The following is a 25530-nucleotide window of genomic DNA, read 5'->3' on the forward strand; positions in this document are numbered from 1 at the left end:
TGTAAAATGATTTGGTAAAATTGTGTAAGAATGGTTTTCTCAAGTGTAAGAATGGTTAGAATTGTGGATTAATTAAGTTATGAAAGCAAAAAAATAAAAAATTAAAAAATAATATTTTGTTAGATTTCAGGACATTTGGACAAGTAACATTAAGACTTTTCACCTGAATTTTCTCATCTTGTGTCCCTTGTGAAAAAATAATATAGGACTACTTTTAAAGAACATCCTTAATTGCGAACTAAATGTAATGTTTTCTGACACTTAATTGCATGTTATTTAAAATTCAATTAAAATGTATTATTGTTTAAATTGATATCAAATGCAATCACTTTTTGTCCCACTTAAGTAGGCAAGGCAAGGCAAGGCACTTAAGTAGCTACATCTTTATATGTAATTTCATAATTACTTCTGTTGTCTTTGAAATTTGTTTAAAATGTAGGCCTACTTACGAATGTGCTGCATATACTAAAATATATAATGTAATTTCTATTGAAACTTGTATGTCATGTACAAAATATTTGTAGGCCTATATTCATTTTAAATGTAAAATACATTTACATTTATAATCAAGTTCTTTGTGCTTTGTACATGTGCTTTGATTAGCTAGCCTACTAGTCAAAATCACACTATCAATTTACGAAATCAATAATTTACTCTATCAAAATGTGTAGGTTCACTATCAAAACCTACTTCTTTAAGGTTTGACAAAAGGTTACTAAAACATAAAAAAGCACTTTAAAGTAAACTTTTAATTTGACATTATTAAAAAGGGCACTTTCTTAAAAAGTCTAGGCCTACTTAAGTGTTTAAACCGGTTTAACAAACATTGTCATGGAAAGTAGCTACCCTAAATTACATTTTATTTGTCATTTAGGGTAGCTAAAAACCCTAGTACCCTATTTGTAGTGTAACGTACACTACAAATAGACATTCAATACAGTTACCTTGGGTGTATGGGGTTGCCTGAATTTCAGTCCAGTTGAGAGATGATATTTGGGAGGGTGAGATTTAGGGGGTTGTACTGAGGTAATGAGGGTCAATTCCCAGGAAGGTCCGCACTCCGCAGCTTTCTCGTTTCTCGGAGAAGCTTCTCATCTTCACCCAGTTCCGGTTCTGGTACTTTCTAAGGGGCTTAATAAAGGTCTTTGGGGGGCAGCTGACGACTAGTTAAGCGGACAACTTTGGCTACCTCTCGACTACTCCTTACATACATCTTTATCTTTTGCTCCGTCCCTCCCCATGATTTCCCACTCTTAACAGTTTTGTTTTGTGCACTTTCAACAGGCCTACTCGTTCCGTCCTTCTCTGTTCCTAAATATTCTCGTGAATATTTATACGCAAGTTCATCGACGCAGCAAATCAGCTGAGCTGCAGCTGCATACGTTTATGCACGAATTTACATATGTCAATCTGAGCTACTAGCCGCATCCGCAGTTTATCGGAACATCTCAGTTCTGTTAAATCAGCTAAATTCTGTCATGGCCAAATGGGGAGAGGGTGACCCGCGCTGGATTGTGGAAGAAAGATCAGATGCGACAAATGTCAATAACTGGCACTGGTAAGTAGCACGTGCATGTCCTCCAGTTGGGAAAACGAGGAGTGTGTTTTGTCGCTCTTTGTTAAGGGCATGCCTCTAATGCTGTTGGACTGTTATGAAGTGTCTCTTAATAAATGAAATTCTATTTCCCATCATATGGAGGGTTCATATTTATTAATCTAGATTTTAAGTTAATATGCATAAATGTAGGCTATAGGGGAAAATATATAGGTTCTGTTTTATCACTTTCTACGTTCACATGCTCAACTATTCAATCTCAATGTGAGGACAGAATGTGCGGACAGAAACAGATGTAACACATATAAAAATAGATAATTTAGACAGTTTAAAATTGAATATTGCATGTCACATCGCAGGGCACGTCTGAAACTGTTTGATATTTCATATCTACTGCCTGTTCTAATAGATTCTCAGAGCCCTTAGGTTAGTTTTTCCAGTGTTTGCAGAAGCCTCTGGAATGTCCTGTAGTTGAATGTGAGGGGCTGGCACAAGCTATTTTTGGAAGTATGAATGCGAGACAGAATTAGACTCAGGGTGCTCTGATGAAAAGCAAACAGAGCAAGACTTTTGAACTGTCCCACTTGAAATGTCTAACTTCGTTATGTATGTAGGCCTATGTATGTTTCAAAATATTGTCAAATCTAGCCTAAACCATAAAGTACTCACCCGCCCACAGATTGAAGTTCTTTAGGGATGACGTAAAGACTCCCTTGTGGTTTTTCTTTTTTGAGGCTCAGTTTGTAGTTATAAGTCCCACAGGAGGCAATCGAAACAATAAAAACACTTATTGTATTGGTTCCAATACAACACAAACCCATTTAACACGTGTGTATGTGTGCGCGCCAATGTATGCCACACACAGTATGCCATTGTAAAGATTCTTAAAGAGACAGTCTAATTGGTCAGTCTGATTTATTCCCCAAATTTGGAGAAACTGAAATGAATGGTTGCATTATTCTCTTTTGAAACATGAATCATATGCAACTTCTATAAAATAAATTGTTTATAATTATTTAATTTTCTTAATCTTCTTACAGGACAGAAAGAGATGTCACAAGTTGGTCTCAAGATGTAATAAATAACCTCCTTCTTGGGATTCATGTAGAGGGTGAAGAAGGCTCATGCAAAATTACAGATGTCAGCAATATAGACGGCGAGGCCTCCATCAACAACCGCAAAGGGAAACTCATCTTCTTCTATGAGTGGGTTGTTAAAGCCGCATGGACAGGTGAATGAAAGTTATGTTTGCGTACACCACATAATAATTGGTGCATTGGTGAATCTTCAAGATCTTTTTTTTCTTCACTTCAGGAACAAATAAAATTGGAATCAAATATAAAGGCACTGTGGAAATACCAAATCTCTCTGATGAAAATGACATGGATGACTTAGATGTAAGTGAACCTCTCTCCCAATAAAATACGAGCATGTTGCATGAAAATCTAACTTATGTTTGTATGTCCAGATCTGTGTTTCACTGTGTAAAGACCAGCCAAGCACACCGCTGACTGATCTCATGAGGAGGGAGGGAGTCAAGAAAGTCAGAACGGCACTGGGCAACTATGTCAAACATCTTAAAACGGGTGAGGGTTCTAAAACGTCATTTATTAGTCATACCTGTTTTGTTTTATTTTGTATAGTTAATCACATTCTTGTGACTTGTTTTTACAGAGTTCTCTCAGGGTATGATTTTACCAACAGAAAATGCACTTAACAAACAGAATCAGGAGCCACAAGCCAAGGTCAAACTAGACAACACCCAAGTATGTTCTCATAAACATTACTTATATACAAAACGTATGCTGTGTGAGCAGCAAGTATAACATTATAGGTGTTTTTCTTTTAGTTATTGTTTCAGTTATTTAATTGTTTTGTGCTTACCGTATTTTCCGCACTATAAGGCGCACTTAAAAGCCTTTATTTTTTTCAAAAAACGACAGTGCGCCTTATAATCCGGAGCGCCTTATATATGGATATGGCGCCTTATGTTAACGTCTGTTAAACAACCGCTGACTTAAACCTTGTTTATACTTTCGCCTGACACCGGAGCGCGAGCCTCCGCTGACTGCGCGCGCAACTCCCCAAACAGACGAGGCATTTATACTTGACGCAACTGTTTTGTTTTAGACGGAACACCAGACCATATAACTGATTTAGACGCGCAAACTGGGTGCCGGTGTGATGAGATGTACTACTAATATCCGTCTGCTCGGGCAGATTCGGCTCAAAGTCATGCATCTTCGGATTCAGAGGCGCGCGCGCTGTTAAGCCGAATCTGCCCGAGCAGACGGATATTTTTTTTTTTTATTAACTTCGCGCTCATGCGGACGCGTCGAGTATAAACAAGGTATCTTGGTTTACATTTGGACTTTGGATGTGATCTTAGGCTTGAAAAGGTTGGTGACCACTGCATAACGCAAACCCAGTCAAACGTTTGACTGCAGTATCTTCTATTCTATGCGCCTTATAATCCGGTGCGCCCTATATATGAAAACAGTTCTAAAATAGGCCATTCATTGAAGGTGCGCCTTATAATCCGGTGCGCCTTATAGTGCGGAAAATACGGTATTTTCGGAATCAATTTATATGTGTGCACTTTAACTTTTCACCACTGTATTAAAATTGAAGATATAAATATATATTTGATCTTCCAACCCCACAGATTGGGTCCTCCACTACAGGTAACTCTTCCAACACTGGAGTCAAAATTCCAACAGTGTCTTTCAGTCTGAAAGACACCTTCCTTACCTCACCAGAAGAGTTGTACAGGATTTTCCTAAACAAAGAGGTCAGAATCACTCTCCTTTGTTCTGTCAGTCTATATAAATGCAATCCAAACAATACATGTAGATGTATTCTGGTGGTCTTTTACACATAGATTATTTGATGTGGAACTCACTTGCTCCTTGTCTTTTCATGCTTTAGATGGTACAGGCATTTACACATCTTTATGCTTTTGTGGATGGGTGCTCGGGTGGCAAATTCCAAATACTGGAAGGAAATGTTCACGGACAATTTGCAGAACTGGTAAGAATAATCATTTAATAATTTTGTTGATGACAGTCATTTAAAAAATTGATTTAAAAAATCTTGCCCTTTCCCTTTAGATTCCAGACCAGAAAATTGTCATGAGGTGGAGGTTTTCAAGTTGGCCAGCTGGTATTTATTTGTTTGTTTATTTATGTATTATGTATCCACTTTTAATATTAGTAATAATAATACATTTTATTTTTCTATATTACTTGTTTTGAATATATTAAGGAATATCTATGAAGTCTGAGGAATGTGTTGCTCATTGTGGACTGTTTGTAGCCATTGTTCTTCTCTATTGTTGGGTCTGTTTGCTTTAATCTGAGTTATGATTTATTTTTAATTCTCTTTTCAGGACATGCAGCAACTGTCATTTTAAACTTTGTGAATCAAGGCAGTGAGACAGAGCTGATTCTGGAGGCCAGAGGAGTTCCCAGCAATGAGGAGGAAAGGATGAAAGAGGGCTGGCAGAGATACTACTTTGATGCCATTAAACAGACGTTTGGATATGGAGCACTACTCTGCTAAGCCAAAGCTCATGTTGTGTCATGCCAGAAACTCGGGACATAATACACGTAGGCCTGGTTTCACAGACAAGGCTTAGATTAAACCAGGATTAGGCCTTAGTTCATTTAGGACATTTAAGTAGCTTTCATAAACATGCACTAGAAAAAATCATTACTGGTGTGTATCTTGAGACAAAACATAGTCAGTGACATATTTCAAGACATGTCAGTGCAAGTTACTTTTAGTTAAACCTCAAACATGCATTTTAGTCTGGGAATAGGTTTAAGGCTTATCTGTGCAACCAGGGGTTGGACTAAAGAAATGACATCTGTGGAAGTGTGAATATGAAACACTTGTGTATATCCTGCCTGCACCAGTTAGTTGGCCACAAACACCTGTGCCTTCTCAATGAAAATAGTTGCCTAAATTCTTTTTGTATTTGTTATTCCATTGCATTAGAGATTTTGTCATGTTTGAATGTAATATCTATGTTTGAATGTTATGTCTGGGCATTCCAGATATAGATATTGAACAATTTAAAAATGAGTGTTTTATAAGTGAGATTATATTTGCCTGTGATGAAGTGAAAGTCAAATTAATTGTATGATCATGATACTTCTTAAATAATTATAATATAAATATATATATGTCAGATCTTATCGGAATAGCGGAAACTGTTGTAATAAAACAGGAAATACATGTTTTAACTTATAAGAGCCTTTAAACATGCTTATCAATCGAAACATTACTTATTTAGACTATATTTGAAGACTATTTAAAACATTAATTTGAAAATATATACTAATAATTTATATTATTTCATATTTTATATCTACCATATTGTTTACTTAACACACACGGCTGAGAGAGAGTCAGCTGTTCACAGGCGTTCCCACATCCTGCAAACTGTCGTGTACGCTTCTGCTCCATTCGCGTATCTCAGCAGCCGGAATACTCTTGTGTGTGCACCGCCCATTGGTCAACTGACTCTTGAAGCGCAACGATTGGCTATCACCTACTGTCTCGTATTCTGATTGGTGAAACCGCCGCGGATTAGGAAATAGGTGGTCGGTCAGTGAACAGAAATATGATGAAACACGAGAAACCCTAAAGACGGCTGAACTATCTTGTGTTGTTGAATTTGATAGACATTGCAGTTGCCTTGGAAACATTATTCCGGAAATCGTCCTGGAAATAATATTAAAGGTCCGCAAGCGCCACAGCAATAGTCTCTGAAAGGTGCTGTGTGTTTAGCTCTGCTAGCTGTGTGTTGATAGGCTGTCACTGAGTTAGTTACATTGAGCTGCTAGCTGCAAATGCTTTGGTTATTGTGTTAATGTTACATGTATGCGAATGGATTGTTTTGCTGTAATCCATTTGGGCTTTTGGGAGAAGTTTTGGCTTGCTGGTCAAGTTCTATAGCTAGTGGGTTATGCAGTCAGATGCAGTTCACTGACACATTTATATAGCTAGATGGCTAGTTAGGATAACAGATAGCTGATGTGCTGATTTAGTTATTTAAGTCAGATTGTTAGTCGTTCACTGCGTTTTGCACACTCTGGCAACATGAATCCCATTAAGAAGTCTTGTCTGGTCCTTATTGTGGCATTAGCTGTGACTTTGGATGTGACAGCTGGTGGTGAGTCAAATTCTTAAAGTATTCAATGTTCAGTAAAGTATTCATTATTCCACTTCTAAAAGTATTCAGAGCTTAGTCTATTAGAAAAAAGTACATGTTTATTTAGACGTTAACTAAAGTGTAATGCTATTTAACAGTTTGAATGTATTAACATGTATTGTATGTAAAGTCTAGCCCTATATAAACTGTAAACTTGGCTTAATTGCAGAAGTAATACCAGATGAGGAAGGTGATGCGCAGGTCGGTGCGCCTCAGGTAATACAGCATTAAGACATAAGATATACACACACACAGACACACACGTGTTTGTGTAAACAATGCTGTTTTCTCAGTGATCTTTGCATCTCATTGCATCAATGGTTTTGTCAAAATCAGAGCACAGATGATAAGGATGGCTCCAGAATTTTGTCTGGACATCCGTATGTTCCTAAAGATGCCCAGCCTGACAGCAGCGCAACAGACACTGGTGTGGAAAGCGAGATTGAGGGGATTGAAAAGGAAGATCTTCCAAGTCAGCCCCCTCCACCAGAGGAACGTCGTAAAGAAGGTGAGTCGGAGCCAGATGGGGTCTGCAGGTGCTTCCTGATTAATATATAGCATTCAAGTCTCAGTAGTTAGATTTTTCTGTGCATTTAGCATCATTTTATCCATCTCTCTCTACTTTGCAGCCATTGTTTTACTCTCACCATGAAGGTTTTGATACTAGTATTTGCTTAAGTTTAAGTTTCACTGCACAAAATCCTTCTTTTCTGTTCATCGCCAGCTTGCAGTGTCTGTTGAGAAAAGAAACTTGCTCACCCATGCATTCACCTGTGTGTGGTTGGTTTCCTGTGAAAGTGTCTGGTTATTGTGTTATTTTCTCATTGGCGTTTATCTTGTGACGTAGTTCCTGTGGTGACTGGTGGAACGGCCTCTGGAGAGCCCTGCGTCTTTCCTTTTCTTTTCCAAGGGAAAGAGTTCTTGGAGTGCACTACTGAAGGCAGAGGAGACGGGAGACTGTGGTGTGCCACAACGTACGACTACAGCTCTGATAAGAGATGGGGCTTCTGCGAAAGTGAGTGAGCTACTATTGGTTGCATACTTTAGAGTGCTTTATATTGTAAAAATGAATCATATTGTGACTCTAGTCTACATGAAATATGATACTACTTTAGTTGAAAGCGAAAGAGTTCTCTGCACATTCTTTGCTTTTTACTACTCATACGCTTTTGCATAATTAGCTTGGATATGAGAAGGTCAATGCTAAAAATACCAGTCTTTTTAAATCAGTCATGATTTTTAGCACTTGCGGTTGTTATACCAATTGCGTGTGATGTCTATGTGTCCTGACAGCGGAGGAGCAGGCAGAGCAGAGGAGGCTGGTGGAAGAGGCTGAAGAACTGTACCAGGCCACACTTAGGGTGATCAATGGCACCAACCGGAGGAGCCAGAAGAAAGAGTGAGTGCTGTGCCATGTATATTTCTTATTGCTTGCAGTGCTCATGCAAAAGTTTTCCTGTTATTTTTAGGTCTTCAAGCTACAGAGAAAAAAGATTTACAAGATTATACCTTATCTACCCTTAAAGGGTGAATGTTTGTACCTTCATGCAGTGTTTGCAGATTTTCTTTTTTGACAGTGTAGGATAGTTTTGGTTTCTCTGTTGGTGTAAAAGTAACAAATGCAATGTATTTTAATTACACTACTCTAACATTTAGGGTCAGTAAGATATTTATTTATTTATTTTTATGATTTAAAAAAAAGAAGAAAGAATTCTTTATCCAGCAAGGCTGCATTAAATCGATCAAAAGTGACAGTAAAGACAATAATGTTAACAAAAGTTTTCTTTTAAAAATAAATGCTGTTCTTATGAACTTTCTATTCATCAAAAAACTTCTTGGGCTCCACATGAAACATTTCAGTGCTATTTGCAGCTTGTTTCTTTATTTGGTTGCATTGTGAGGATTTGCAGCACACGTGTTGTCAAACTGATGAAGATGTTTTCTTAATTTGCTGGTATTTTTTTTCTATTTGCATGTGTTTTCTTCAGTTGCAGCGTGTTGAGCTCTCTCGGCCACCATAGTTTTCATTGTTGATAATAATAACAAATGTTTCTTGAAGCACCACATTAGAATGATTTCTAATAGATCACGTGACACTGAAGACTGGAGTAATGGCTGTTGAAAATTCAGCTTTGACATCATTGAATTAAATACAAATTTGTAAAAAATTATTTTCAAAATGTAATATTTCAAAATATACTGTTTATACTATATTTTTCATCAAGTAAATGTGGTTACTGTGACGTCTTTTGAAAAAGCAAAAAAAAAAAATTACCAACCCCAGACTTTTAAACACTATAATTCTTTTAATTTCTGTATAACAGGTTGTATGAAAAACTCCTGAAAGTTGCAGAGATGGGTCATGCTAAGGCTATGGAGAAGGTGGCATATGCCATGCTTTTGGGAGACTACTTACCCCAGGACGTTCCTCAGGCGAAGGAGATCTTTGAGAAACTGGCACTGGAGGGCTCCCCTAAAGCTCAGACTGTAATAGCAACTGTTTATTTACTAAATGTCATCTTTTATGTCAATACTGATGCTTTTTTTGTCCTGTGACTCATAGCAGCTGTGTGCTTGGTTATTTTATCAATGTTGTGTTATTGCATCTGCATCAGGAAAACTTTATTCCTTTTTTAAAAAATTGAGGTTCCATCCAATTTGTGTTCACACAGGCACTCGGTTTCCTATATGCTGCAGGATTAGGAGTGAACTCTAGTCAAGCAAAGGTATCCCCTAATGACATTTTATCAAGCACAGTATGCTTACTTTAAATGTGCATGTTTATTGAAAATACTGTATTTAACCTAATTGCAGGCATTGGTGTACTACACCTTTGGAGCTTTGGGTGGAAACCTAGTTGCACATATGATTCTGGTAAGAAGAATGATTTTCTGTACTAGACTTTAAACAAGGAAGGATCTTGTTCCAGCCAGGATGCAAGACTTGGATTACTTGCTTATCTTATGTATCAAGTCTTATTTGACTTCACTTGCATCAAGCTGAGTGTCTAGACAAGCCTTCAGAACTACTGAAATTCTGACCGACACATTGGCTCAGTTACATGAAGCAAAGTTGAAACCTCAGACTGTGTGGCATTTATCCATGACTACTTTCTCAATGCATTGGTATCGCATAGGCTTGTGTTTGCCCTGCAGTTCATGGCTGTGCTGTCTGATAATTGTCATGCTTTCTTTTCAGGGCTACAGATATTGGGGAGGTGTTGGGGTTCCTCAGAGCTGTGAATCTGCTCTCACTCACTACAGACTTGTAGCCAATCACGGTAAATTTTGTTACATCGCTGTGCTTCCTCAGATGCAATCCTCATACACATCTAAATGCGTCTCATTTTTATAAGATCCCTGGTGGCCACTTGTAAGGATGATATCTTGTTACTTACTATTATCTTGGCCTCTGACTTTTTTGTTCAGTCTGTTTAAAAAAAAGTTTAGTGACTTTCTTCTCACATAATACATGTGAAAGGATTGTTTTCTTAGCAGTGTGAACATAAAAAAGACTAAAAATGCTGTAATATGTAACACATTTTTGGGTTCAATTTACTCATGCTGTGCTGATAGATTTTGGTTATAACGCCCACCATTAATCACTGGTACCACTTAGTTGTCCTCACTCCTCACTGTGTGTGTCTGTCTGTGTTAGTGGCCAGCGATGTGTCCCTGACAGGGGGCAGTGCAGTACAGCGGATCAGGCTCTTGGATGAAGTGGAAAATCCGGGTTCTAGCAGTGGAATGCTAGAGGAGGATTTAATCCAGTACTACCAGTTCTTGGCTGAGAAAGGAGATGTGCAGGCACAGGTATAGTAAAACCATGTTGTTTTGTCTGTGGCGTTATTGAAATCGAGAATAGATTGTCACTTATAGCAATACTTTTATTTTTTGGAATATTGCAGTGTTTATTTAGCCTGGAAATCCAGACCTAAATCTGAAAGATTTACATCCACTAATGAAAATCGTCCAGCTCGAGGGGAGGCACCAAACATGCATTTGAAAATCTTACTGCACGCAATTGGATAACACTACAACCAATCACAACAAGCCCCACCGGCGGAGCTAACTGGTAGATTAGACTCTTGCCATATCCGGTTGGCAAAACAGCAAAAACGTCCTTCTTGCAAAGGAATGATTCGAGCACCGTCTTCTTTTCCTCTTTTAGATAAAAAGCCAAGTCTAACTCGTTCATTGTAGTGGCCAAAGCCGTTTCAAACAACTGGTGTTCATCCATAGCCATCTTGCAATGTTTGCTTCGATGTCACAGCGCTGTCGTCATCTGTTTAGCTCGCCTCTGGCCCGCCTATATCAGATAACCCGATGTGATTGGTGCAGCTCGGATACAAGGGCATATTTAATGAGCATCATTACTCGACACCAGAGTAACTCGCTGAGCAAATCTTGTGCTCTCGCAAGAACTCTGGATTTCCAGGGTAGTGTTTATTATAAATGTGTTATCCATGCACATCATTATTATTATTTTTTAAATTCATGTGCCCTCATAATCTTTAATCAAAATAACTTCCTCTTCTCTGATGATGTGTTTACTGGAGCGAGGACAGGACAGCAATAGCAAACCACAACAATCCAATCAATTACCAAAGGACAAAATCACATCCAGCAGTCCTAATTATTATTTTTCTCTCATTCGAGAAGACATTTCTCTCGATATACGTCACAATAGGGAAAAAATGACAATCACAACTTCTGTTTCACGTCAACTTCAACTGTATTTTGATCTACCTGTATTTTTGATGATTACCGTCACATTTGCATTTTTTGCCTAGGTGGGTCTGGGCCAGTTACATTTACATGGAGGACGAGGTGTTGAACAGAATCATCAGGTAATTTCTGTTCAGGCGTATTTTGTATTCAGGCTCTGCAATTTTAATAATTTAATTAAATGATATGAAATAATGATTTTATACTTTCTTTTTGTCATTTAATTTTCAGCGAGCATATGAGTACTTTAACCAGGCAGCAAATGCAGGGAATACACATGCAATGGCATTCCTTGGAAAGGTTTTATTTATATTTTTATTGGACTGTAAATTAATGTCATTCTTGTCCTGTGTTGCTTAATCTTTCAACCTCTTTGTGTCCATCTTTTTTTCCTCATTCTTTTTCTATTGTCTCAGATGTACTCTGAAGGCAGCGAGTACGTGCCTCAGAACAATGAGACGGCCCTGCAATATTTCAAAAAGGCTGCAGACTTGGTGTGAATCTTTTTTTTTTTTTTTCTGTCAAATTTCAGAAACTGTTATTTTCAAATGTTCTCCTCTAATCCTTTATTTTTGTTTTCATCTTTTAGGGTAATCCAGTTGGCCAGAGTGGTCTTGGTATGGCTTATCTGTATGGAAGAGGCGTTCCTGTGGTGAGTTTCCTGGATGAGCTGAACTAAACACTGTATGATAATTCAATGACCTTTTCAGTTATTGTTTCTTCTCGTTCCTGCAGAACTATGACCTGGCACTGAAGTATTTTCAGAAAGCTGCAGAGCAGGGCTGGGTAGATGGACAGCTACAGCTGGGAACCATGTACTACAGTAAGTGTGTGCTGGAGAGGGAGATTATGTGCAGATTATGTGCAAATTATGTGATTGTGTTTTTTTTTTTTTTTTTTTACTTCTGTTTCTTTACCTTTTCTGCTTTCATTGCAAGAGGAAAAATAAGCAGTCATTTATTATAAACAGGAACAAATTTACTGAGCCAGTAAAGGCCATGAAATATGTACCTACTGGGTTCCACTAATTTCGAACATCTAAACACGTCATTCATGAATGTTACATTTTATATGTAAATATTGTGATTCATTTAATAATGTCTTGATCTACGAAAATAAGTTTACTGCTCATATTTTCAGAGCAAGTATTAAAGGGATACTCCACTTTTTTTGGAAATAGGCTCATTTTACAACTCCCCCAGAGTTAAACAGTTGAGTTTTATCATTTTGGAATCCATTCAGCCGATCTCCGGGTCTGGGGGTCCCACTTTTAGCATAGCTTAGCATAATGAATTGAACCGGACAAGACCATTAGCATCTCTCTCAAAAAAATGAACAAAGAGTTTCGATATTTTTCCTATTTAAAACTTGACTCTTCTGTAGTTACATCGTGTACTAAGACCGACGGAAAATGTAAAGTTGCGATTTTCTAGGTTGATATGGCTAGGAACTATACTCTCATTCCTGCATAATAATCAAGAAACTTTGCTGCAGTACCATGGGTGAAGCAGGCGTAATGATATGATGCAGCGCATGCCGCCTGAAAATAGGCTACCGAGCTGGGGAGTATTATCAGGTGCTGCGTCATATCATTACGCCTGCTGGACTCATGGTACTGCAGCAAAGTTTCTTGATTATTACGCAGGAATGAGTGTATAGTTCCTAGCCATATCAACCTAGAAAATCGCAACTTTACATTTTCCGTCGGTCTTAGTACACGATGTAACTACAGAAGAGTCAAGTTTTAAATAGAAAAAATATCGAAACTCTTTGTTCATTTTTTTGAGAGAGATGCTAATGGTCTTGTCCGGTTCAATTCATTATGCTAAGCTATGCTAAAAGTGGGACCCCCAGACCCGGAGATCGGCTGAATGGATTCCAAAATGGTAAAATGAGCCTATTTCCAAAAAAAGTGGAGTATCCCTTTAAAAGTGTGCATATTCCTAGCAATTACACAGCAGATGCCTCAGAATATAGAACAGGGAAGTATCTTTTAGATAATGTCTTCTAGAGGGTTCTCAGAAATAATAATAATATCAAATGCATTTCATCAGACATTCCAAATTTCGGAGAATATAACAACTATTACTGTAATTAATTATTTAATAAAAAAAAGAAAAAAAAGTCCCTCTCTACATATCTTTCTAGCTCACTGTTTCATTACTTCAGTTGCGATTTATCTTATTTTTGTCTTAAATCACAGCAGACTCTTTTGGCTTGGTTGCCTAGGTGATTGTTGCCATGCCAAACTCCCACCTGCATTCTGCTTTGACATGATCTTGGCAAACATTGAGGACTGAGGAGTGTCTTAGTCATTTCAGCTAGTGGGTGTTTGAGAGTATGAAAAGTGCCTTTATGACTCTCTCATTCTTCATATTTTAGATGGCATCGGGGTAAAGCGTGATTATAAGCAGGCGCTCAAATTCTTTAACCTGGCATCTCAAGCGGGTCACATCCTGGCCTTCTATAATCTAGCCCAGATGCATGCCACGGGGACTGGGGTCATGCGCTCCTGCCACACTGCAGTGGAGGTGAGGCATTATTATTTCATGATGCATCGCCATGTTTCAAAAAGCTTTTCTGATAGTGTGTAATGTATGTGTATTTGTGAGAGCAGCTCTTCAAGAATGTGTGTGAGCGCGGCCGCTGGTCTGAGAGACTCATGGCGGCGTACGGAAGCTTTAAGGAGGGAGATCCGGACTCTGCTCTAGTACAGTATCTGCTGCTGGCCGAACAAGGCTACGAGGTTGCTCAGAGCAATGTGGCCTTCATCCTCGATCAAAGTGAGTATGGGCTCTACCACCAGAGGGCGTCAGACCCCCAACACCTACATGCATGTTAATGGTGGTTTCTGGTTAAAAGCTGGTCTGAGAAAGCAAACCTGGATCTTTCTGACCCTTTAAATCTGTCCTTCTAGTTTTCACCTCAGCCAGCATCTGCCTTGTAATTGGAATTTTGTTTTTAAACCTTATCTTTATTGCAAAAAAAGTCTCCAAAAAACCCTCCAATTTACATAAGCTGTAACTGCTGCCCGTAATTGGAATTTTGTAATAAAGAACAGGATGAAAATGATTAAAATCTTAATTTTTATTAGGCCTGGAAAAGTCATGGATATATGCCTTGTATTTTATAGAAAATATTATTTTCTAAAGGGAATGTTATTATTATTATTTTATTTTCTGCTCTAAAATATTAATTGGCTTGACTTTGCTAGATAATTTACAAATTTCTTAAAAACTAACATATAGCTGATTAAGTAAAATTATTGAAATATATTAATTCAAAAATGCAATGAAAAATTGGCCTGGAAATCTTTATATGATGATTTTATTTTTAAATAAAACATCATTATTAGTAATCAAGAATGACTGGAAAAAAATGTATGCAAATTCATGTCAAAATATGTGGGAATGCACAAAGAATGTCACAGAATCTTCCGTGATGGTAAAGCAGTCTGCGCAGAGCCTGAGAGACCACTTAAAGATCCGTCAGCCTTTCCTTTCATGTTTACGGTCTCTTGGCAAATGAAAACCCAGCTAAATTAAGCTACTTCACATTTGTGAAGGTAAATCTGACTCCGTGTCTGTGTATGTGTCTCTTTTTTTCAGAGGGGTCGCAGATCTTCAATGAGAATGAAACGTACCCACGGGCTTTGCTCCACTGGACCAGAGCAGCTGCTCAAGGTTAGACTGTTCTCTTCAACCCTTACAGTCACTCTAACAAAATGCCAAAGTGCTTTGATGGCCTTACAACCATTATAGTGAGACAAATATAACTGCTTACTACACGGCTTTCTCAGATACTTGATCCTGATTGGTCATTCGTGGCATTATGTGTGGTCAGATATTTCGGTATAGTCTTCTACACTGTCATCGTTTTGCATATCTCGTATTACTCTGCAATAAATTATTTCAATGTTTCATGCCAATTTATTTACTTATTTGCTACACATCCACATAACAAGCTGGATCATGTATAGTCAGATGGTCATTATCGCTAAATAAACCCCTTCAGGCTGAAACAGGATTCCTCTGCTTCTGTTTTTATAATTTCATTTTAATTTTCATGAGGCTATTGAACATCCAGGACATTTGTAACATTAGCTGTTTTATCTTTTGTTTACAGGATACACGGTGGCCAGAATCAAGCTGGGTGACTATCATTTCTATGGCTATGGCACTGATGTGGACTATGAGACTGCAGTCATTCATTATCGTCTGGCCTCTGAGCAACAGCATAGTGCACAGGCCATGTTCAATCTGGGATATATGCATGAGAAGGGCCTCGGTATCAAACAGGTGAAATCTCCATAGCACATACACACTACTGTTGAAAAGTTTGGGGTTGGTAAGAATTTTTTATGTTTTTGAAAGAAGTCTCTTGTGCTCACCAAGGCTGACTTTTTATCTGATTAAAATACAGTAAGAACCATAATGTTGTGAAATAATATTACTGTTTAAAATAGCCGTTTTGTGGTTTTACATATTTCAAAATGTACTTTATTCTTGTGATGGTCTTCAGTCACTTGATTTGATGCTTATGAAACATTTCTTATTATTATCAATGTTGAAAACAGTTGTGCTATTTAATCATTTTGTGGAAACCATGATACATTTTCCCCCGGAATTTGATGAGGAGTTAAAAGAAGAGCATTATTTGAAATAGAAATCATTTGTAATATTATAAATGTCTTTGCTCTCACTTTTTAATGCATCCTTGTTGAATAGAAGTATTCATTTCTCTCTAAAGACCCCAAACATTTGACCTGTAGTGTTTTCGGTTGTTCCTCCACAGGACATTCATCTGGCTAAACGTTTCTATGACATGGCTGCAGAGGCCAGTCCCGATGCCCAAGTTCCTGTGTTCCTGGCCCTGTGCAAGCTGGGCCTCATTTATGCACTACAGTACCTGCAGGATCTCAATGTAAGTCGCATCTTTCAGTGAGGATCCACCTTAAATCTGACATTGTCTCAAGTCAGGGAATAGCCAGTAACTTGCATCTTTTATCTTCAGCTGAAGGAGCTTCTATCTCAGGTGGATCTTGACCAGTTACTGGGTCCAGAGTGGGATCTCTACCTCATGACTGTCATTGCTCTGCTCTTGGGCACAGTGATCGCATATCGGCAGAGACAGCACCAAGCCGTACCCAGAGCACCTGCAGCGCCTCCTAGACCTCCAGGCCAGCCGGAGCAGCCTGCCGAAGAGCCTGAGGAACAATGAGAGAGCAGGGATCAGGGTGGAGGTGACCGAACGGGACTAGGGGTACGGGAGACCGAATTGAGGCCCATTAGCGTCTCTTTCCCCGGGACAGCCGCTGACACCTACACCCTGCTGTGGTCTTTAATCCTGTAAACCCCAAAAGAGCTTTCAAGACTCTTGTTGCCCTTTCCAGCCCCTCTCTAGTCTTTTTTACTGTGGCTTGGGGAAAAACTAGATGAACTTCCACGATATCTTAAACGTGCGCCTCAGGGTTTTGCCAGGTGAAATAATATTTGTGCAAATCAACGCTCACTATGTGGGGGGGGAAAAGATCACATTGCTGAAGGAACTACGGTAGTTGTTTCTGAATTTTGCTTGCCACTGTGCTAAAAGTCAAGGATCATACCTTTTTTGTGCAACCCATTCAGATTTTTTGTTCTTGTTAGTTTGGTGCAAATTCGGATTCGGACACCATGCCTCATTGGGATGCAGAGTGCGAGATGGGCTGCGCTCTGAATTCTATTTGTAAAAAGTTCATACACTAATAAGCATGTGTTCCTTTTAAGTGGCTTGCTAGCAGAATTTCTTTTTCTTTTTTTTCCAGAAATTATTATATACAAATTATTTATAATGTCAGTATTTGGACAAAAGTTGTTTTCACCAACACGTAGGTGTAGATTTCACTTGATTAAAACATGAGCAGTTACAGATGAATAAACTACATGGTAAGTAATCTAAGGTTATCAGTCTGCCAAAAGGCTTTTTATTGCCATAAACGCTCACCCTGCCAATCATTGAGATGGCCCTTGACCTCATTTTGTGTGTCTATAGCATATTTATGGTAAAGACTCAAGGCTGGTGTCCATTATGTTTCAGATTGTTAATCCTCTTTCTTCAGCAGTCATTCAACCTTTCCAAAAGTTTCCAAAATAAGAGAGAAATTCCACCGCATACATGCAAAACATTTTAATCGTTTAAATGGGTTGCTGTTTGCTATTATGCTCAGTTTTGGTATTACAAGACACCTTTTTCCCTTTTTATTTTCAGATCAAGACATTGAATGCTCTCAAAGCTATTTTTGATGATTATCATATAAGGTATTTTGCGCTGTAACATCAGCTTCCTGAAGCGGGGTCATTTGCTTCAGAATGCGGCTTTGTGTGCTGAGTCATAGTTTTAGGTTCTTTTTTCAGAGGAAAATATTTTTTCAGATAATTTAAATTGTGAGCATGTCTAGAATATTTGATCGTTTGACGATGGAATGTGTCTGGCGTTTCAGGAAATATAGCAATACAACAAAATTTGGTGTAAAAAAAAAAGAAAAGAAAAGAAATCTGTAATGTAAGCCTACATATGTGAATAGGATGTAAAGGACTGTTTCTCATGCGAAGATGCACCAGAGCATTAGTCTGTTTTTGTGAAGTTCACGTAATTCAGCAATGGTTTGAAACTATAAAAGTCATATAACAGATTCTTCTATGTAAATCAAGACGCTCATAATACAGAGATGAGTCAAAAAAAAAAAAAAGCAAAGCAAATAACATTTTCAACTGGCAATGTTTCTAAATAACTAATAAAAATCAATGGGTTCACAGCGAATGTCATTTCCTTTCTTAAAATAATTCGACCAACAAATGCTAATTCAGTCCAAACAAACATCCAGTGCGCACATCATCAACCGCCACCTTATTTATTTCTCTCTGAAAGGATTCCTGGTCCTGATCTGCATTGCGCTGCGGGTCCGTTTCTCCCAGGCCCCAGTGCTACATGGTTTCCAGTAAAGCTCTCTGAAGTTGTGAATGGTCACCAGTCCCCTGGCAGTTGCATGTGCATCTGGATCATGCTTTATGTCGGTGGGCCTGAACTTCGTCACTCAGCTGTTTTGGGTGGGGGAGATAAAGGGGCACTGATATAATGGCCCCGTTCTCTCTGCACGCACATCCATTGTGCTAACCAGCTTGGAAACGCTCCACCATGGAGTGGCTTTTCATTGCCGTGGCAACCTGTTTGCTAGCCCTCTGCCCTGTCAAAGGTAAGTACTAGAAGCATCCAGAGCTGGAAAGATAAGCTGGAGCGCAGGGCCCACGATACATGTGTGAGATTGACCTGGGATGCCAGGACTCCAAATTGGTGGAGCGAGATGTTTATGCGAACCTGTGTTGAAGGCCTGTGTGCTTGTGCTGTACCAATGGAGGCCGGTCTGTGTCATATTTTGACTTTTGCTAAGGCTCAAGTACTCATGGATCGTAATATTTATCTCAAGGTGACAAGTGGAGGCTGGAATATGAGGAAGGACTCAGTCACTACAGCGAGGAAGCGCTTAGAAAGGTGCGTTTGTGTTTTGTGATGGGATTGTTTTGGGCTTTATCATACGGTCGAGGATGTTTTTCTTTCTCATGAGGTCATAAATACAACTGTCCAGTTAGTTTATCTTTGATGAATCATAATGTAAACATAATTTCAGTACTCCAGGTGGTCTATCTATGGGGTGGCCTGAATGTTTTGGTTGTGATGTCACAGAAACCGCCTGTTTAGCATGTTATTTTGTTACAGGAGTTTCCTGAGAAGACCAGGCCAATCAGTTTCAAACATCCACTGTTCACGTGTCCTGACATGAGCCCCTCCTCTTCTGTGCCAACCTCAGGTAGGCTGGTCTGCGTTTTTAGACTCTTTTTCCACAGTGTTGACAAGATTTGCCAATGATGAATACACACTACTGATCTAAAGTCAGTGCGATCAAGCTTGACTTTACAGGCCGCCAATGCTAGTCACGCTGGAGACAAAACTTTTTTCTTTTTTTTTTCATTAACACTGATGTTTATTATTGATGATGAATGCTGGCTCTTGTTGTACCACAGACAAACTGCTTTATTTAATGTTTTGGTACTTGCTCTTCTGATTCGCTGTATCTCTTGTAGTTGAGCTGGTGAGGGCAGCAGATATTAAAGTGATCGCTGCCCTTGGGGATTCACTGACAGTAAGTGTGATTATTTACTCTCTTTTTTTCGGTTTAGTGGACTTTTCATTAGTTAGCTGACAACAGAATTCATTCTACACTATCTTTAATCATGATCATTCATGAGGCAAAATGAGGTAAACAACTTAAAGGGATAGTTCACCCAAAAATGCAAATTCTGTCATCATTTACTTACCATCATGAGTTTCTTTCTTCTGTTAAACACAAAAGAAGGTATTTTGAGTATTTTTATTACTCAAGTATATATATTTTTTTCTACTATGGAAGTCAATAGGCCTGTTTGGTTGCCCATATTCTTCAAAATATCATCTTTTGTGTTTTTCATTTTTTCATTTTTGGGTGAACTATCCCTTTAAGCAGTACAAATACATACATTTGTTATTGATGCAGTTACTGATAATGTAAGGGTTTAGCGAATGAAGCAATAATGATCTCTAATAGTAATTGTCTCACTTGTAGACAGCCATTGGTGCAAATGCAACCACAGTTCTTGGCATACCGATTGAATTTCGTCACGTGTCATGGAGGTAAATGCATTACTAATACTAATATAACATGCTTTTAGAAATAAAGTGACTTTATATCCAGTATGATGATATTTCTCATACTTTGTGAAGGTCTAATAATGTGGCCAAAATATTTGCCCAGAATTTTTTTTCATTTTTTTGTTGTTGTAATTATTCCATATTTTTAAAGCATTGGCGGCTATGGAACCTTTCAAGATGTCATTACACTGGCAAGTACGTCCTTTTGCCTCAATATCAGTCATATGAAAAGTAAAAATTGGTGACTTGAACTGAATTGAATTTGTGACCCCGGGATCTTCTTTGCTTTTGATTTAGACATCATTCGACTCTTCAACCCCCACTTAGTGGGTCCTGCCCCAACCAAGACGGTCCATGGTACCCCAGCTCCCCTCTGCGAGACTGGATTTAACCTGGCTGTAACCGGACACAACACCTTGTAAATGCTAGTACATCCCTAGTCATTCTTCATAAATGGTTGTTAAAGAACAAACACCTGAAAATATGCCGTCAAGATATTTTTACTTTAACTGTATTCTGCGACCTTTAATTTAGCGAACGTGCTATTGTATCAGGCGATGATATGAGTTTTGCTTTCTTCCTAGTAATCTTCCTGAACAAGTCAGACATTTGATTGATACATTGAAAACATATGAGGTAAATGCATTATTGCTTTTGAATACGCTGTTTCCGAAACTAAACGTGTTGTTTGTCCTCTGCTTCTGTTGCTTATTACAAACGCTGATGCTGAAATCTTGGCATTATTGTGATTTCCATCTTTTGCTACAGGATATTGACTTTGATGAAGACTGGAAACTGTTGACCATTCTAATTGGGATGAATGACATCTGTGATTACTGCAAAGACAAGGCATTGCTTACAAAGCTGTTTGTTTGGCAAACTACAGACAGAAGATTCTTCTACAGTATTGACAGATTTTGTTCAAAATGTCAAAGCGGGAACTATAGGAGGTTTAAAACAAATGTTATATTGATTGTGAACACATAGACGCTTGTAGAGATGAGCATCAACATGAGTAATATCGCCTTGAAATGTGTTTGCTCTTTGAGAAACAGCAGTTCTAGGCTGTAAAAGTGACCTTTAAAGAGTCTATATTCAGACATATTGTCCTTTTAGGAGTGTTTTTATAGAGCCTCTAAATTTATGTCCTCTATTTATGCACACAGTCCCTGTTTTCGGTGGAGAACTTTGTCCATTACATGACTGTGTCCTTGGAAATGCTGATGAATGAGGTAGTGGCAGATTTTGAGATATAATATCAAAAGCTTTTTTTATTTTTTTTATTTTTTTAAGTCTTTTATGCTCATCAAGGCTGCATTTATAATACAAATACAGTAAAAACTAATATTTTAATTTTAAATATGTTTTTAATTTATTCCTGTGATGACAAAGCTGAATTTTCATCATCATTACTCCAGTCTTCAGTGTCACATGATCCTTCAGAAATCAGTCTAAAATTCTGATTTGCTGCTCAAGAAACACTTTTTTTGATATTTGAATACTTTGAAGAGAAGCGTTTATTTGAAATGGAAATATTGAAATGATATTAAATGGTTATAATATCATATAACTTTACTGATATTTTTTGTTGTTAATCAGCTTAATGCATTAATAAAATTTTCTATCACCTTTGCAGGTTCCTCGAATGATAGTGAACGTGGTCCAGATACTGCCGATGGAGACCCTCAGGGAAGTACAGAAACCCACCCCAGGATGTCTGCTCCAGAGGTACAGGAAATTAAATCAAGCTTTAAAATATGAGCTAAGAGCAAGTGTGACGATGTCATGGATACTCGATATGCATTGTGTATTTATTTTCATGCGCAATTCTTTCAAAATCAAAAATCTCTTTGAATGTTTATGCGGTTGTTACGTGATGCGTCAGTTTGTTCAATATTGGTTATCATGTCATCTTTGCTCTTTCAGTGCTCATATTCAATGCTCTGATCTCTCCAGGTCATTCTGCTCCTGTCTGGTAAAGCCAGCCGCTGGATCCGCTGATCTAAAGGAGCTGGTTGGAGTCAACCTAGAATTCCAGGTGGATTTGTTTTCTCAAATTATCTATACAGATATATTACAAATGTGTCATTTGCAAATATGGTGCTAAACTGGGTGGTAAATGTGGTTGCATTTTGTCTTTGTTTCAGTGTAACTATACAGTTTAAGTACTGAATAGAGCTAATATTAATTAACAACATGGACTTGCTACGTTATTACAGTAAGTACGTGTGTAACAAGGACACTGTAAAATAAAATGTTACCCAAAATATCTTTTGTTTTAGAAAGCACTGGAGCAGCTCTTGCACAGTGACCGTTTCTTTAAGAATGACTTTGCTGTAGTTTTGCAGCCATTCTTGAAACACGCAGACCCTCCAAGACTCCCTGTAAGAAGTGATTGTGTTATGTTTATCATTTATGCCACATTTCTGCTTAAAATTGAACGTTTCCATTAATATGTGCATGTGCTGTTCAAGGTTTGTGTCGTATTAATTTTTCCCTGATTAGAATGGGAAGATTGACATGAGCTTCTTTACTCCGGACTGTTTCCACTTTACTATGAAAGGACACGAGGAGCTAGCCAAGGGACTGTGGAACAACATGGTAAGTTTTGGTTTCACAAATTCACAACGCTCCATTTAATAAAATAAAATGATATATATATACATAACAAAATATGTAATAAAACATAGAATAAAATATAATTTTGATGTACACATCAGCCACAACCTCTGATTATCTCTGTCGCTGTCATATAGGCACAGTTTGTCATTCTGAAATCGTTTCTCTAATTTTTTGTGTGGCAAGTTTCAACCTGAAGGGGAGAAGTTTCTGGTGGAGAGCTTTTCAAACTCTATTGAGCTTATTTGCCCCCCTGTGGTAAGAAATTATATTTTATTTTAATATGGAAAAATTTGCTATTTCTATTATTACATCCTTTACTTTTTTTTTTTTTTACTTTTTTTCTTGTTCAAACTGACAAATCCTAGAGTCATCCATACATTTACACCAGACCCACTGTTGTAAAGCCAGGCCCGTCAGCTGGCGTCAGACTAGCCGTTCTCCACCTCATGCTCGCCTTGGCTTTCCTTCCACTGTGGTTGGCTGTAAATCTGGCCTCCTTGTAGGACATCCATATGGAGTATCATCATGGTACATCATGTCTGCCCACCTGATGTTCTACTTGTGCTGGGTATCAATGCTTTGACACTCTCAGAACCATTGAGGATCTATTTTGAGACTTGAGCCACTGCAGGATGATCTATGATAAAACTGATTATGAGGGTGTGAAAGATAAATAAAACAAGTTATCCAAAAAAAGAAAAATGGACTTACAATCAGCATCATGTTTAATTGCTCTGTGGAGTTTCGGCAATGGAAATGTTAAAACCTCAGAATAGAACAATATATGCTAATGTGATGACCTTTTCTGATATGCCCAACTAAAATGGCACAAGAGCAGGTGCAAAGCCACATTTAGCTCTGCGTAATGCTGCTATAATTCATTTAGGTACGAAAGGTAACTGTGTAAGCCGATTCCGGGTTGTCTGAATAAAAACGGCCAGAGGTTACACGGTAAACTCATTAAGCCTCTGCGGATAAAGGATTTTAATGTTGAGTGAGAACAATTGTTTTGCTTCTGAGAGCATGGTGAAAAGTACATAAGTATGATGTACCACAGTAATAAGATCATTGTTTTGGATGCTACAACTTGAGAAGTACTTCTCAAATAAAGATTTCAGAAGGGACACTTACCTCTTTTCCTTCCTTTTTTTCTTTAAAAGTAAGTTTTTACTTTAAATATGATTTTTCCATACATGCTGAGGGTTCTTCATGGGTCAATACATTCTTCCATTACCAATCAAATAACCTTTCTTTATTGTTATTCTTAAAGGGTTAGTTCACCCAAAAATGAATATTCTGTCAGTAATTACTCACCCTCATGTTGTCCCCGTAAGACCTTCGTTCATCTTCGGAACACAAATTAAGATATTTTTGATTAAATCTGAGTGCTGGCTCACTCCTCCATAGGCTTCTAAGACACTATAACTTGCTGGCCCAGAAAATGTATTAAAGGGATAGTTCACTTTGAAATTAAATTGTTTTAGCTTACCTCAAGGGCATCCAAGATGTAGGTGTCTTTTTTTCCGCAGTAGTTTCAATTTTGATATTTTTAGGTCAAACCGTTCTTGTCTGTCAGTCATTAAATGCAGGTCTATGGTCACTGTCTCAAAGAGCATGCACAGAGTCCAAATTAAAACAATTCCCCGTCGTCCAAATTAAACAATTCCCCATCGTAAGTACACATTGATGGCCTAAGACACGAAACGAGCGGTTTGTGTGAGAAAACGAACAGTATTTATATCGTTTTTACCTCTTATACACAGCCACGTCCAAGTGATCTGATCTGACGTGTACGCAGACTGGTGCATAGATATATACACTAGATGTCGCCTTGTCTACGGCAGTTCATTGGAACGAATGTCTTTAAGGCGACATCTAGTGTATATATCTATGCACCAGTCTGCGTGCACGTCACACACCAGGATGCGCGCGCGCCCTCAGATCACTTGGACGTGGCTGTGTATAAGAGGTAAAAACGATATAAATACTGTTCGTTTTCTCACACAAACCGCTCGTTTCGTGTCTTAGGCCATCAATGTGTACTTACGATGGGGAATTGTTTAATTTGGACGACGGGGAATTGTTTTAATTTGGACTCTGTGCATGCTCTTTGAGACAGTGACCATAGACCTGCATTAAATGACTGACAGACAAGAACGGTTTGACCTAAAAATATCAAAATTGAAACTACTGCGGAAAAAAAAGACACCTACATCTTGGATGCCCTTGAGGTAAGCTAAAACATACCAAAATTTAATTTCAAAGTGAACTATCCCTTTAAAGACCTCGTTAATATAGTCCAAGTGACTCCAGTGGCTCAATCTTAAGTTTATAAAGCGACGAGAATACTTTTTGTGCGCAAAAACAAACACAAATAACGACTTTATTCCACTATTCATTTCCTTCTCTCTTGGCCTCGAGTCTTTTCACGTAGTGTTTAAGCGCAGCGCGTCTGTGTTGCACGTCACCACGTAGGCTCACTATTGGGCGACGCTGGTCATGTGTGTGATACGTGGTGACTGAGCCATTGGAGTCACTTGGACTATATTAACGATGTCTTTAATACATTTTCTGCATTACTCGTTATAATTATAAATATTTGGATCGGTTAATAAAATTTACTTGATGTAGCGGAATTAATATTTAATCAATTAACCTGTTTGTCCAGTGAACACTTAGTTTTAATC

The 25530-nt window shown here is 38.2% G+C and overlaps 3 protein-coding genes across 6 annotated transcripts; all 3 read left to right on the forward strand.

The window, feature by feature from the left end:
- Window positions 1–951: 951 nt before the first annotated feature.
- Window positions 952–5805, forward strand: ahsa1a (AHA1, activator of heat shock protein ATPase homolog 1a). The gene is made up of 9 exons (XM_084431694.1): window positions 952–1558; window positions 2596–2786; window positions 2870–2952; window positions 3024–3141; window positions 3230–3321; window positions 4221–4346; window positions 4484–4585; window positions 4666–4717; window positions 4944–5805. Exons 1-9 carry the CDS (start codon window positions 1479–1481, stop codon window positions 5114–5116), a joined length of 1017 nt encoding a protein of 338 aa, XP_084287820.1. The 5' UTR covers window positions 952–1478; the 3' UTR covers window positions 5117–5805.
- Window positions 5806–6145: 340 nt separating this feature from the next.
- Window positions 6146–18295, forward strand: sel1l (SEL1L adaptor subunit of SYVN1 ubiquitin ligase). Its single transcript, XM_084431813.1, has 21 exons — window positions 6146–6734; window positions 6943–6989; window positions 7110–7281; window positions 7621–7788; window positions 8067–8172; window positions 9098–9260; window positions 9446–9499; window positions 9588–9647; window positions 9972–10053; window positions 10431–10585; window positions 11566–11622; window positions 11732–11800; window positions 11917–11994; window positions 12090–12152; window positions 12236–12323; window positions 13883–14031; window positions 14118–14283; window positions 15109–15183; window positions 15626–15798; window positions 16295–16423; window positions 16514–18295. Exons 1-21 carry the CDS (start codon window positions 6662–6664, stop codon window positions 16718–16720), a joined length of 2334 nt encoding a protein of 777 aa, XP_084287939.1. The 5' UTR covers window positions 6146–6661; the 3' UTR covers window positions 16721–18295.
- Window positions 18296–18913: 618 nt separating this feature from the next.
- LOC311304655 (phospholipase B1, membrane-associated) lies at window positions 18914–23972 on the forward strand. Of its 4 annotated transcripts, XM_084431816.1 has the most exons (14): window positions 18914–19027; window positions 19253–19343; window positions 19618–19676; window positions 20136–20203; window positions 20373–20416; window positions 20519–20639; window positions 20806–20857; window positions 20990–21453; window positions 21858–21949; window positions 22178–22259; window positions 22504–22605; window positions 22727–22822; window positions 23027–23098; window positions 23209–23972. In XM_084431816.1, exons 8-14 carry the CDS (start codon window positions 21421–21423, stop codon window positions 23344–23346), a joined length of 615 nt encoding a protein of 204 aa, XP_084287942.1. In that variant the 5' UTR covers window positions 18914–19027; window positions 19253–19343; window positions 19618–19676; window positions 20136–20203; window positions 20373–20416; window positions 20519–20639; window positions 20806–20857; window positions 20990–21420; the 3' UTR covers window positions 23347–23972. The 4 variants fall into 4 exon arrangements, with proteins under 4 accessions (XP_084287942.1, XP_084287940.1, XP_084287941.1 ...); XM_084431817.1 differs by lacking the exons at window positions 18914–19027; window positions 19253–19343; window positions 19618–19676; ... (1 more) ...; window positions 20373–20416; window positions 20806–20857 and having other exon boundaries at window positions 20556–20639; window positions 21388–21453; XM_084431814.1 differs by lacking the exons at window positions 21858–21949; window positions 22178–22259; window positions 22504–22605; ... (1 more) ...; window positions 23027–23098; window positions 23209–23972 and having other exon boundaries at window positions 20806–21327.
- The last annotated feature ends 1558 nt before the right edge of the window (window positions 23973–25530 follow it).

This window comes from Rutilus rutilus, assembly GCF_951802725.1.
Source record: "Rutilus rutilus genome assembly, chromosome: 15".
Taxonomy (NCBI): Eukaryota; Metazoa; Chordata; class Actinopteri; order Cypriniformes; family Leuciscidae; genus Rutilus; species Rutilus rutilus.